The 12,800-nt window shown below is 38.6% G+C and overlaps 1 protein-coding gene across 2 annotated transcripts in view; it reads right to left on the bottom strand.

Moving 5' to 3' along the window:
- The window catches only part of LOC143240086 (ribonucleoprotein PTB-binding 1-like), a 70,342-nt gene that overhangs the window by 8,824 nt on the left and 48,718 nt on the right, over positions 1 to 12,800 (bottom strand). For both annotated transcript variants that reach the window (XM_076481935.1, XM_076481934.1), the window contains exons 10-11: positions 12,170 to 12,295; positions 6 to 160 (exon numbers count right to left, since the gene is read on the bottom strand). In XM_076481935.1, coding sequence (XP_076338050.1) covers positions 6 to 160; positions 12,170 to 12,295 — 281 coding nt within the window. The remainder of the gene's footprint in view (positions 1 to 5; positions 161 to 12,169; positions 12,296 to 12,800) is intronic.

The raw sequence follows: 12,800 nt of genomic DNA, 5'->3' as shown, positions 1-12,800 counted from the left end.
CACACTTGCAGAGAGCAATCCCATCCTTCAAACTATCAGCAAAATCCACTTGGTCTTCAAATCCTCTCTCTGGATTGGGTGGTTCTAGCTTCTCATTGGTTACTTCTCTCACCCAATCAAGAGCTTGAAGAGCCTGATCCAGTTGAAACTTCTTTTTTGACTACATGTATAATATTATGGAAGAGTTATATAAACTTTTTACTATATCTGCATGGGATGTTATCTTATACAAGTACCATATTTAACAATATTTGATTATCAAGTATAATATCAGTACAAAATACAAAAGATGTCTAGTTAAACTCAAATCAACTGTATAAAATAACTACTCAAGATAGTCACTTTCAATCAACCACAAGAACAGTAATGTAACCACTTGTATTTCGGGACACTACAGCCTAACAAGACACTTAAAGAGTTTAATATAGTCTAACAATGTTGCTCATTCTGTGTGGGTGTTTAACAAATTATATACCATCAGTAATAACAATGATTTTATGCTATCATTACTGCTTTAAATAATATTTATTTTACCATTCCACACGATATTGACATATCACAGCTATCAATTCCTCAGTTATATTCCTACAACTATCAAATATTTCACACATTTGTTGAATAATTTCATGCATAACTAATTTAATAACATTAGACACATAATTTGCCAACATCTGAGATGGTGTGCTACAGAGCTGGTACAATGGTTAAACAATAAATTTTGAAATGGTTAGTGAATCATGGTCTCATTCTTATACAAGAAACATGATAGATCCATGTGTGATAATTTAGTGTTCTCCCTGAAGATTAGCCCAAACATTGGAAGAAACATGATAAATTTGGTTTTCACCAACTAATGATCACAAGTGTTAGGTGCAAGCTTCATTCTTCCTGGTGCATTACCTCATACTTAAAAATATAAACTTCTGTAACTTGCTTAATATACTGTGGCATTCTCTGGTGAAATGAAAATACTTTGTAGCAATATCAGATAAGCTGACTAAACAGGAAATTTCATCAGTACAGAATATGTAGCAGATGAGTTAATGCTAAGGAATAAGACATGCAAGTTAGATGACTAAAACACATACTCACAGTAGTGTACTTGCTTGACTAGGGATGATTGCTTCTCTACTGGTTAAAAACTAAGGTCAGGTTTAGACAACACTTGGAATCAAACTTTAGAAGAAGTAAATGAAAGGTTGCAACCAACAACAAAAACTTAAAATTTAGCTAGTACAACTGGGCATCTTTATTCCACACAACAGCTCTAATAGAGAATTGTACAGCACACCTTCTTGTACTTATAACTGATCTTACAAATGTCATGGGCTACATGCATCCATGCTATGCCTTTCTGTATGAGAGTCAGATGAATTACTCCTTTCTATACAAGAATTCCTTCAGCTGTTCTTTCTGAAGCTCACAAACCATTAATTGCTGCATCTGTCTGCTTGTGAAATCAGATAAGGTCTGTCACTGTGTTAAAAACATGCATCTCAGAATGGCTGATATTAACAGGGTATTAACAATTATTTATAAGAAGCAAACAACATTTCGACCTTCCTAGGCTAACAAAGAGTTCTGAGATACATTTTTATTTCAAGTGGGTTTCTCATCATCAAGAGTATATTAAAAACATTCTTAGCTCCCACACAGCATCCAAGAAGAGAACATATTTGATGAAAAAATAACCTCACCATTCAGCAACGACAGGCAGGCTATATTTCTGTGTTATACTTCTGTAAAGCTATTATCTAGTTTGCAATCATCCTTAAAAGGTATTTAAAAATTCATGAGTCATTTTAATAACTTATGATCCCATCAAACTGAGCATTCTACCACATGGATAGAGCCAAAAGTACACCACAAAGACAACAACTGCAACTAGTTCTCTTTTCATCATGTAGTATCTAACCTGTAAGCAAGTGACCACTGTACACTGCTCAAATTTAACTGTTGCTGGTGTCCAGCAGAAAGTTACAATCCTGTTGTGGATATGCCAACATTGGATCTTCTATCAAAGCACATTTCATTGACTGGAATGCTTGCTTGTACTCCTCACTCCAAATGAAATGCATTTCATTCTTTTACAAGAGCCAATTTCATAGAAATTGGCCATAAACCATCAGTGAAACCAAGGTAACTGCATACTTGCTACTTTTCACAATTTGAGTCAATCTTACAATGTTGCTATCTTAGAAGAATCCACAGAGATTCACCTTCAACTCAAAACATGACTGAGAAATGTCACCTTTGTTCATATTTTCTGGATTTAAGTTTCAAGTCTGCCATTTCTTACTCACTAGAAACCAGTGTGGTTGCATCACAATTCCATTATGCACAGGTGATTGGCTGAGCCATGACAGAGAATCCTGATGAGATCAGTCTGTTGGGTTCAAAGTCACTGCAACTACTGTTACAGACTTCTTCCATTCTTGCAAATGAACTAAAGTTACCACTTTCAACCCCTCATAACAGAAATGACTTCTGTTAGTGAGATAAGTGCTCTCATATGCAGGACTCATTTGGAAACCATTACATAAACTTCTCAGCAAGGACTTTCTTGCGATCCATTGAAGCATTATAGCAAATGGTGTAGGTCATCTGCAAGTTTTTCACAGGTACCTTTTTTGAGCCTTGAACTAAACCCAGTGGATTACACTATTCTACACCATGTCAGGCCTTCTGCACAACTTGGTAATGATGATCTCACAGTTCAGAAATGGCTTTTCACTGACAACTCAATACCAGGTGTTAAACTACCTACTCAAAAGTCCAGCCATTTCAAGCAATTACTTGCCCTAAACTTTTTAAAACACAGTTTAAAATCTTCCTTTGCCTTTAAAGGTTGGTGAAGTGACTTATTTACTCTTACTCACAGAAAACAGTGAATATGACAAAAAATGCATTCAATGACCTCTGGTCAATACCTGATTGCAAAGCTCATAGTATAATAGGAGTATTCTGTTATCTTAATGTCCCAGTGGACTCCTGAATTTAAAGAGGCAGTGTAAGGCACATGCTTGATTGATTGATTGATTGATTTAGTGTTTTATGGCACAAAGCAGCGAGGCTATCTGTGCCAGACATTCGGTAAAAATGTAAAAAAAAAATAATAATAAATGTAGTAATAGACATAAATAGAAATGAAGGTAAAACAAACAAGTATAAAACCAATGTTGACACCTAGTCTACAATGTTAAGATAGAAGGCAGAGTATAAGAAGTTGTAACGTATTTACTCTAGCAAAAAGGTAATGATCATAACCCACCAGGAAGACTAACAGGTAAGTTCAAGAACCACCGTCAGTCATCTGAAGTTGGTCTTTCCAGTCCTGGTTCTGGGTTATGTGTCATAGCAACCAGTATCAAAATGTAAAAGAATAGAAGTTTTAAAAGATACATAGCAAAATTGTAACAATGAGTAGCCAAATGTCCAGTAAAAAGATAAAGTCAAGTAAATGGAGTAGAATTTGTAAAAGTAAATGAAGGTAAAAACAAAACAGCAATTAAAACAGAAAATGGTGTAAAAACCAATGGTGACATCCAGTCTTCAAAGTTGTAAAATATTTACTCTAGCAAAATGGTAATGATCATAACCCGCCAAGAAGACTAACAGGTAAGTTCAAGAACCACCATCAATCACCTGAAGTTGGCCTTTCCAGTCCTGGTTCCGGGTTATGTGTCGTAGCAACTATTATCAAAATGTAGAAGAATAAAAGTTTTAAAAGACACTCCGCAAAATCGTAATAATGAGTAGCCAAATGTCCAGTAAAAAGATAAAAGTCAAGTAAATGGAGTAAAATTTGTAAAAGTAATTGAAGATAAAAGCAAAACGGCAATTAAAACAGAAAATGGCGTACAACAAAGTTGTAAAGGACTACCTGTAGCAGAATGGTAATGATCATAACCCGCCAGGAAGACTAACAGGTAAGTATAAAAACCACCGTCAGTCACCTGAAGTTGGTCTTTCCAGTCCTGGTTCCAGGTTATGAGTCAATATGGCCAGTACTAAAAGTAAAGTAGTAAAAGTGTGAAATGATATGCAGCAAAAGTATAATAACAACTCGCCAGGACGACTAACGAATAGTTCAAACGGATAGTTCAAACAGTAGCGTTAGTCACCTGAAGTTGGTCTTTCCAGTCCTGGTGTCGAGTTATTTAATGTTCTGGCCATTGTTCAATGTCAAATTGAATGAGAGAGATTAAAACTGTAAAAAAGGAACCACAATGAAAAAGGTGTAATGAATAAATATGCAACACTAAAATGAGATTAAAAAGATTAATGGCCATTAAAAAATTAAAAACATTATCAAGGTGGACAGAGTCACCATCACCAATAACTCTGTCCAATGTTACAGACTGACCCTGGGAAAAAATATGTTTAAAATATTGCCGTCGTTGAGAATTGTAACGATGGCAAGAAAGTAAAACGTGGCTAATAGTGATTTGAGTGTTACACAAACTACACATTGGTGCATCAGTTCCAGATAAAAGAAAATGATGAGTTAAAAACTGTGACCAATCGCGTAGCCTAGTGAGAACAACTTCCTCCTTCCGAACTTTACGGAAGCTAGATGGCCAACGTCAATTTTGGGTTTGATTTGAAAAAGTTTGTTGTCGCGTTGCTCACTCCAAGTGGACTGCCAGCTGGCACGGAGCCGAGCCTTGAAGACAACACCATAGTCCATGTACGGAATAGGCACAGGTGTGATGGTGCTGAAGCAGACATATTTAGCTGCCATGTCTGCAAGCTCGTTCCCTCAAATACCAACATGGCCTGGTATCCAGAAAAACTGGATTGAAGTAGCTGCTAATGAGAAATTGGCCAGTCGGTTTCAAATATCAGCGAGAATAGGATGTGAGCTAACGTGTAGCGATTCCAAGGCAAGTATAGAACTAAGCGAATCAGTATAAATAGTGCAGTTGGAGTACTACTCAACTGCAATATGATCCAGGGCAAGAGATATGGCATACAGTTCAGCAATGAACACAGAAGCTGTAGAAGGGATTCTGCACTCAACTATTGACCCATAGCAAACCATAGCAGAGCCCACTGAATTACCCGATTTGGAACCATCTGTATACATGGGAACTGAATGATTGTTTGAAAGATATTCATTGAATAAAAGACGGTACTTCCAATCTGGAGTATCTGCCTTTTTTAGGTGACTGAAAGAAAGGTCACATTTGGGGCTGTAATAAGCCATGGTGGGATGGGCTGACCTGTGGAATCTGCAATGTTATCAAGGACAGACCCAATTCATCCAATTAGCCGGATGTGAAGGCCAAACGAGCAATGACAGATCGTCTGTTCTGAAAAAGTACTGCCCACCGAGGAAGGAAAACACATTTTCAGGTGGGATGCTTTGGTAAGGAATGAAGTTTCGATGTATATTGTAAAGATAGTTGCAAACGGCGAAGGTGTAGAGAAGGTTCATGAGATTCAATGTATATACTTTGAACTGGAGAGGTACGGAAAGCCCCAGTGCAGAGTCAAAGTCCTTGGTCGATGTATATTGTAAAGATAGTTGCAAACGGCAAAGGTGTAGAGAAGGTTCATGAGATTCAATGTATATACTTTGAACTGGAGAGGTACGGAAAGCCCCAGTGCAGAGTCGAAGTCCTTGGTGATGAATGGGGTCCAGCATCTTTAAGGCCAAGGGTCTGGCAGAGCCACAGACCATTGATCCATAATCGAGTTTCGATCTAATAAGAGCACGATATACCTTTAACATTGAACAGCGATCTGCCCCCCAACTGGTAGAAGAGAGAACACGGAGGATGTTCAGTGCTCTTGTGCATTTGACCCGAAGCTGCTTTAAGTGTGGTATAAAGGTCAGTTTACGATCAAAGATAAGCCCCAAGAACTTGGTCTCCGGGACCACAGACAGCAAAACTTCACCGATATGAAGTTCAGGATCAGGGTGAATACCCCATCGATGGCAAAAGTGCATGCATACAGTTTTGGAGAAAGAAAAATTAAAGCCGTTCACCAGAGTCCACTTCTGTACACAATTGAGGGCAGTTTGTAGTTGCCGCTCAATATATCTCATGTTTGACGACTGACATGAGATGTGAAAGTCGTCGACATACAACCCATTCGCAACAGTGAGAGGAAGTTGTTCAGTGATGGCATTTATCTTTATACTGAAGAGTGTAACACTCAATACACAGCCTTGAGGGACTCCAAGTTCCTGTACAAAAGAACGGGAAAGTGTCGAACCCACACGAACTTGGAATCTCCTGTCCATTAAAAAATTTTTAATAAACATGGGTAGATGGCCACGTAACCCATATGTATGGAGGTCTCGCAAAATGCCGTACCTCCATGTTGTGTCGTAAGCCTTCTCTATGTCAAAGAATATTGATACAAGATGTTGGCGGTTGAGAAAGGCTTCTCTGATAGATGTTTCAAGACGAATTAGGTGGTCTGTGGTGGAGTGCTGTCGACGGAACCCACACTGGGTGGGCGAGGAGATTGTTTGATTCAAGGAACCAAACAAGACGAGCATTAACCATCCTTTCTAATGTCTTACAGAGACAGCTCGTCAAAGCAATTGGACGGTAGTTTGAAGAAATCTTGGGATCTTTCCCTGGCTTAGAGAAAGGTAAAATAATAGCCTGGCGCCAGGCATCAGGAAAAATATTCTCCTGCCAGATCTGGTTGAAAACAATCAGAAGGACATCAAGAGAAGAAGGAGATAGATGGTGCAGCATGTCATAATGAATATCATCAGGTCCAACAGACATACTGGCAGACCAATGAAGGGCCATTTTTAGTTCCACCAGGGTAAAGGGACAATTATAGTCAAAGAAACAGTCAGTCCGAAAGGAAAGAAGTGATCGCTCTGCCCGAGTCTTGATGGCCAGGAAGGTGGAGGAACAAGCAGAAGTGCTAGATACCCGGCAAAAGCTTTCACCTAGAGTGTTAGCGATGTTCCGAACATCAGTCACCTCCTGACCATCAGAGAATAAGATCGAGAGGGGGACAGGTAGTGCCCATTAACCTTTCGAATCCTGTCCCATATGATTTGGAACTGGTGGTAGAAGATATGCTGGTTGTGAACTTAATCCAAGATTCCTTCTGGCTTTGACGTCTTACCCACCTCGCATGTGCACGGGCCCGTTGGAAAGCAACCCGGTTTGAAAGTGTGGGATATCTACGAAAAGTATCCCAAGCCCGCTTTTGAGCCTTCCATGCTAAGTGGCAAGCAGGATTCCACCACGGACGAGGATATTGTGGAAAACGTGTTGAGGTTTTAGGAATACACTGAGCAGCTGCATGTGTAATACAGTCAGTTACCGCTGCTACAGAGTCGTCTATTGATGGCAGGATCAAGTTCTGCGAGAGCAGTGAAAGTGGACCAGTCTGCCTTATCCAGCTTCCACCTGGGCACGTGGGTAGGGTGGCATCGACCAAGGCCAGTCTCTCTCAAAAGGATCGGAAAATGATCACTGCCTAGTGGATTACTGTCAACCCTCCATGAAAAATGGGAGAATAATGAAGGGGAGCAAACTGAGAGATAAATAGTGGTAAAGGACTGACTAGGTGCATGAATGTAAGTGGAAGAACCAGTATTGAAAAGAGAATGATTGTGATCAGAGAGCATCCGCTCTACAGATCGGCCCCTCCCATCAATAATAGCACTTCCCAAGAGGGGATGATGTCCATTAAAATCCCCTAGGATTAGAAATGGAGATGGCAACTGTTCAACGAGAGCATCAAGATCTGATTGATCATATGTCTCTCCAGGGGACAGGTACAGAGAACAAACAGTGATGGTATGACCCAAGGAAACACGGATGGCTGCAGCCTCCAAGGGTGTGTTGAGTGACAAAAACAGGGTGGGCACGTGTTGATAAACCAACAGTGTCACCCCTCCATGTACTCGACCATCACACAACCTGTCATTTCTGTACAGAGAAAACTGCCGAATGGAGACAGTATCAGCAGTTTTGAGAAATGTTTCTTGTAAAGAAAGACAAACAGGATGGTAGGAAGCAATCATCGTTTTGATATCATCCAGATTAGAACGTAAACCTCGACAGTTCCATTGTATCAAGGTGGCTATTTTTAAGAACGGGTAGGTGAAGTGGCTGGAGAACCCTTCGGTTTACGACCACGTCTTTTTTCTTTACTGTCTTTAGTCGGAGGAGGTCTATCAACCTCCATGGATCCTGCTCTGAGTCGGGTGGACAGGTTTTTGTTATTGGAAGGGGAATCCAGTGACTGAAGACGCGAACAAATAATTGTTTTGTCTCTTGTGGTGGGAGAAAAAGATGTATCAGAAGAAATGCCTGTATTTGAAACTGAAGGACGTGGATCTTGAGGTTTGTTGGAAGGTATGGGAGGAACAGAGATGGGTGTGGAAGTCGATTCATCAACCTTTTTAACCACGGAGGTCAAAAGGCTTTTCATTTGTTTTGAAAACGATTCTCTTGGAGGCACAGAGAGATCTGTCTGCACTCCCACTGTAGTTGTGGAATGAAGTGCAGCAGCATATGTCCGAGATGGAGTTGTGGACACCAATTTCCGAGCCTCAGGATAACTAATGTTATATGTCGTTTTCAAACGCTGCACCTCTTTTTCCTCCAACCATTTTGGGCAAGAATGAAAGTAAGAGGGGTGAGAAACATTGCAGTTTACGCAATGTGGGTTCATGTCACAGTCATAGGCACCGTGGTCCTTGCCTCCACAACGAGCACGTGTCAGGGAACCACGACAAGTTGTCTTTGAGTTGCCGAATCTCTGATATTGGAAACATCGAAGAGGGTTTGGTATGTATGGCCGAACCCTGCAAATGAGATAACCTGCCTTGATGGTGGCAGGTGCACGGTGAAGTAAATGTTAAAACGAGGGTATTTGCTGGCAGTGTAACTCCATCTTTGCAGTGGAGATGCTCACTGCAGAAACTCCTTGAGTGGAGAGACCAGCGAGAATCTCTGACTCGGGAACGTTCTTCAAATCCCTTTCAACAATAACCCCTCTTGAAGAATTCAAGGTAGCATGGGGTGTAACCTCAATAGGTATATCCCCAATTGCCTTTGAATTCAAGAGGAGTTCACTGTGTTGGGATGTGGATGTTTCAACCAATATGTCACCAGATCGAAGTTTCTTTACTGACTTTGGAGAGCCAGCAGGTCCCTCTAGTCCCTTTTGAATAAAAAAAGGGGACATTTGCCCTAAAGGTTTTTCTGAAAAAGAATGTAATATAAGAAAATGAGGTACGTATGTCACTGATGTTGAAGATTGCTGTTCTGAGTATTCAAGACGTGGTCGTTTACCCATTGACTGTTTTTTACAATTTTATTTAAATTTTTTGGAAGATCCATAGGAAAAAGAAAAAATTTCGGTACCCACTGACCCCACCCACCATGGAGCCCTACAAGGGGACGCACTACAAAGTCATGCAAGGACAATGCAGCAACGCCAGGGTTTCGTGAGCACTATACCCAAACACCAGCATCAGGCACAATGTCCACAACACCCGTTGAGAACTTCCAACTCTGGTACTTGGTTGACTCTAGCCCAAGTGGACCAGCCAATTGACCCAAGGGGGGCCACCCAAATGCTGCCCGTCTACAGGAATTCGAGGCCAAAGTGGTGTGTTAGGGTTGGACCCCTCAACCACCAGGATCCTCTCCTCTTCACGGGTCGCCACACACGGCAAACACATGGGTGGATGTTTAGATCCCAGAGAAGGTAACCAGATAGAACAGAACCTTCCCTGGGAGGTCCCCTCACCACATACAGGAATCCACACAGAGGGGGTAAGGCACATGCAGCAGCTTGTTTCTGTCCTCTGTCAAACCACAAACTCCTTCATGGTTTACTCTTATGTCAACAATACATCTCCTAACTTGAGGAGGCTCACTATTGCCCAACAGTCTACTCAGCATCTACCATCTCACTTACTGGTGAGAGAGCATCAGTTGACAGTGTTGACCGATTCCAGTCCTGACTCTGACTGGTAAGATCTGAGAGTTCTATACAATTTACACACTCTCTCTCTCTCAAAAGTGGTACCAGAATCACAAGATACCATAACTCCATGGCAACCCTCAGAAAGCATCACCCTTACACCTACATTAACCCTTAATAAGAGGATCTTATTGAACATTGATCTAGATGCACTAGATTTTGACAGTTCTTGATTCATATACCATAAGAGTGCAGTCATGGAACTTCACAAAAGCAGTAAAAAGTTCAATGTCCAGGAAAGAACTTCTCTTATATATTACTGCTCTCTTAAATAGCACTCTCTAATCAGTAACTAACTTACTCATAGAGTTATACGTCATTTTTGTTGTAGAAGTTGAACATTTACAATTTTTTAAACCAGAGTTCAAGCTAATGGCCACACACATTCAAACTATCAGAGTCTGCAATAACCAGTATTCTGTGGCAACAACACCAACATTTCTCATATGCATTCTATGGTATTCTTAGGTTAAATGAAAATTCTTTGGAGCCATATCAGATAAGTCAGCCAAACAAAAAATTCAATCACAACATGGATGCTGAGTTTGTACTGGGTGAGTAATGCTAAGTAATCAGATTAGGCAAAAAATGTAAAATACAATGGAAACAACCTTTATTAAACTCAAAAACAAAAACATTATAAATATTTGCTTGACTATGGATGTTCCCTTCTTTACAAGATCAGGTTTAGATGAAACTTGGAATAAGACTTGAATAAATTAACTAAATAAGAGAATTGTGCTAAAAATGAAACCTTGCATTTACCATACAGACAACACTACTGCATGACCGGTCATTCTCATTTCACATAAGATATACCAAAACCTCTAAATGTTACATACACAACAACTGAAATACACTGCCATCAGCAACTTGAAATAAGGTCATTACAAGCAGCATTCTCCATGGGTAGCAAACAACAGGTACTATCAACTTTGAAAATACAAAAAGAAACAAAGATAATAAAAAAAAACACGAAATTCATGGTTTTTTCACCCATACATATTGTGAAAACCTACACACACAAAAAAACAAATTTTAATACAAAACTTTGGGTATATTCATATAACAGAGAATCATCTGATCTTAGAGATGTAAAATAAACATTTTTTGGTTTTTAAACACAGAGAAGCTATTATTATCTTTAAATGCAGAGAAGTTCTGCTTTGGTCTTCAGACACAGAAAAGTTCTGACCATTAAATGCAGAGATGTTCTGTTTTGGCCATTAAATGCAAAGAAGTTCTGTTTTTGTCTTTATACATACAGGAAGAATGAGTAAATTTCATTAATTTATGAGCTTTGCATAGATTTTTAGTTATATCAAATAATTAATAAATCAACCTACTTACCAATTTAATTTTATGTTTAAAATATGAAAACAAATGCATTAGTCTCCATATAAATTATACAAAAATTACCCAAGTGATAATTAACTTTAGAGGGTGTAATTACAACAAATAATTTTTTTAAATCCAAGTTCACTTGCTATTTTATGACATCAAGTGGAGTCTAATTAATTTACATATAAATCTGATTATGTAAATTGAAAAATGAAAGCAACATAACTAGATTTTTATACATCAATTATGACACAAGAGTGTTATCCACCATTCTAGAACCCAAACATAATAATAATACTCTTGGTGGTAATCCATATATTAACTTCATCTATGAGTTTTTCTTCCCAATTTGCACAAAAAATCTTTACGTGACAGAAAGAAAGAAATATTTTCGAAATCTGCGTAGCTCAATTAAGAAACATCCGTCATTAAAACCAAAACAAGATTCACGAAGTTTTAAATCACAGGCCTATGTAGTTATTACTAGTCTATTTTACGTTTATTACATAATTCATGGTTTAGTCTAGTGAGGCTCCACCTTTTTACCCATTAGAAATAATCATAATGCTATTTAACAAGCGACCATCAATATTTTAAATATTTATTCTCGTTATTACATATTATCTTCAGTCTGTTTTAATAAATGTTCTATAAGTGTAAATATAATTTCTAAATTGTACAAATAATTCCTTACGTACAGGAGGTAAATCTTAATCTAACTTCCTGAACTCGACTAACTAGTCAGTACTTTTTAACTATTAAAAAAACACAAAGTTGGTTAGTTCTAGGCTAACAGGTTATATTTCTCTGCACTTTTATTTATCTCGATCAGCAAGATCCTTACCTTTATCTGACACTCTCGACTGAGGCCATAAGCTGGTCCTTGGTATGCCATTTTCATCAGATAATTGTGGGGTCTGACACTTCCAACTCGATCGAATATTTCCTTTCGAGAGTTTAACTGCGACCACTTCAAAATAATGTACGAAAAAGGATGGGTCAAAGCAAGAAGTTAGCACGTGATTTAACATTTGCCCAATCATAAGAGTTTTCTCATCTACGCAAGAGGCTTTCATTTCGTTTTACCAAATACTTCCAAAAATAAAGTAAGCGCCCTAAATTACGTGAAAAATAACTTGTGCTCGTGCATACTTTCGAAGTATAAATGGCAAACCATATGAAAACGCCAGAACTTTATTTAAAACTCTTGAAGCATGTAACTTACTGTATTACTAAAGGTAACTTTTATACATTCTAATTCACTAAGTTGACTAATTTGTTATATGATAAACGAAAACAAAAGTTTTAGACATTGGTAACGTAAATATGTATGTTTTATACATTTTTACAGCCTCTGATGGACTAAAATAGCTTACATTTAAGCAAACTGTAACGGTAATAAATTCTTAAATATCGATAACTTAAACCAAAAGGCATGTATTACTAATAGATTTAATCCTTAAAAAATGAAGTTA

This window comes from Tachypleus tridentatus, chromosome 13 (assembly GCF_004210375.1).
Source record: "Tachypleus tridentatus isolate NWPU-2018 chromosome 13, ASM421037v1, whole genome shotgun sequence".
NCBI classification, from domain to species: Eukaryota; Metazoa; Arthropoda; class Merostomata; order Xiphosura; family Limulidae; genus Tachypleus; species Tachypleus tridentatus.
Note: the sequence above shows the minus strand (reverse complement) of the source record. Positions and strands in the feature narration are given on the sequence as shown.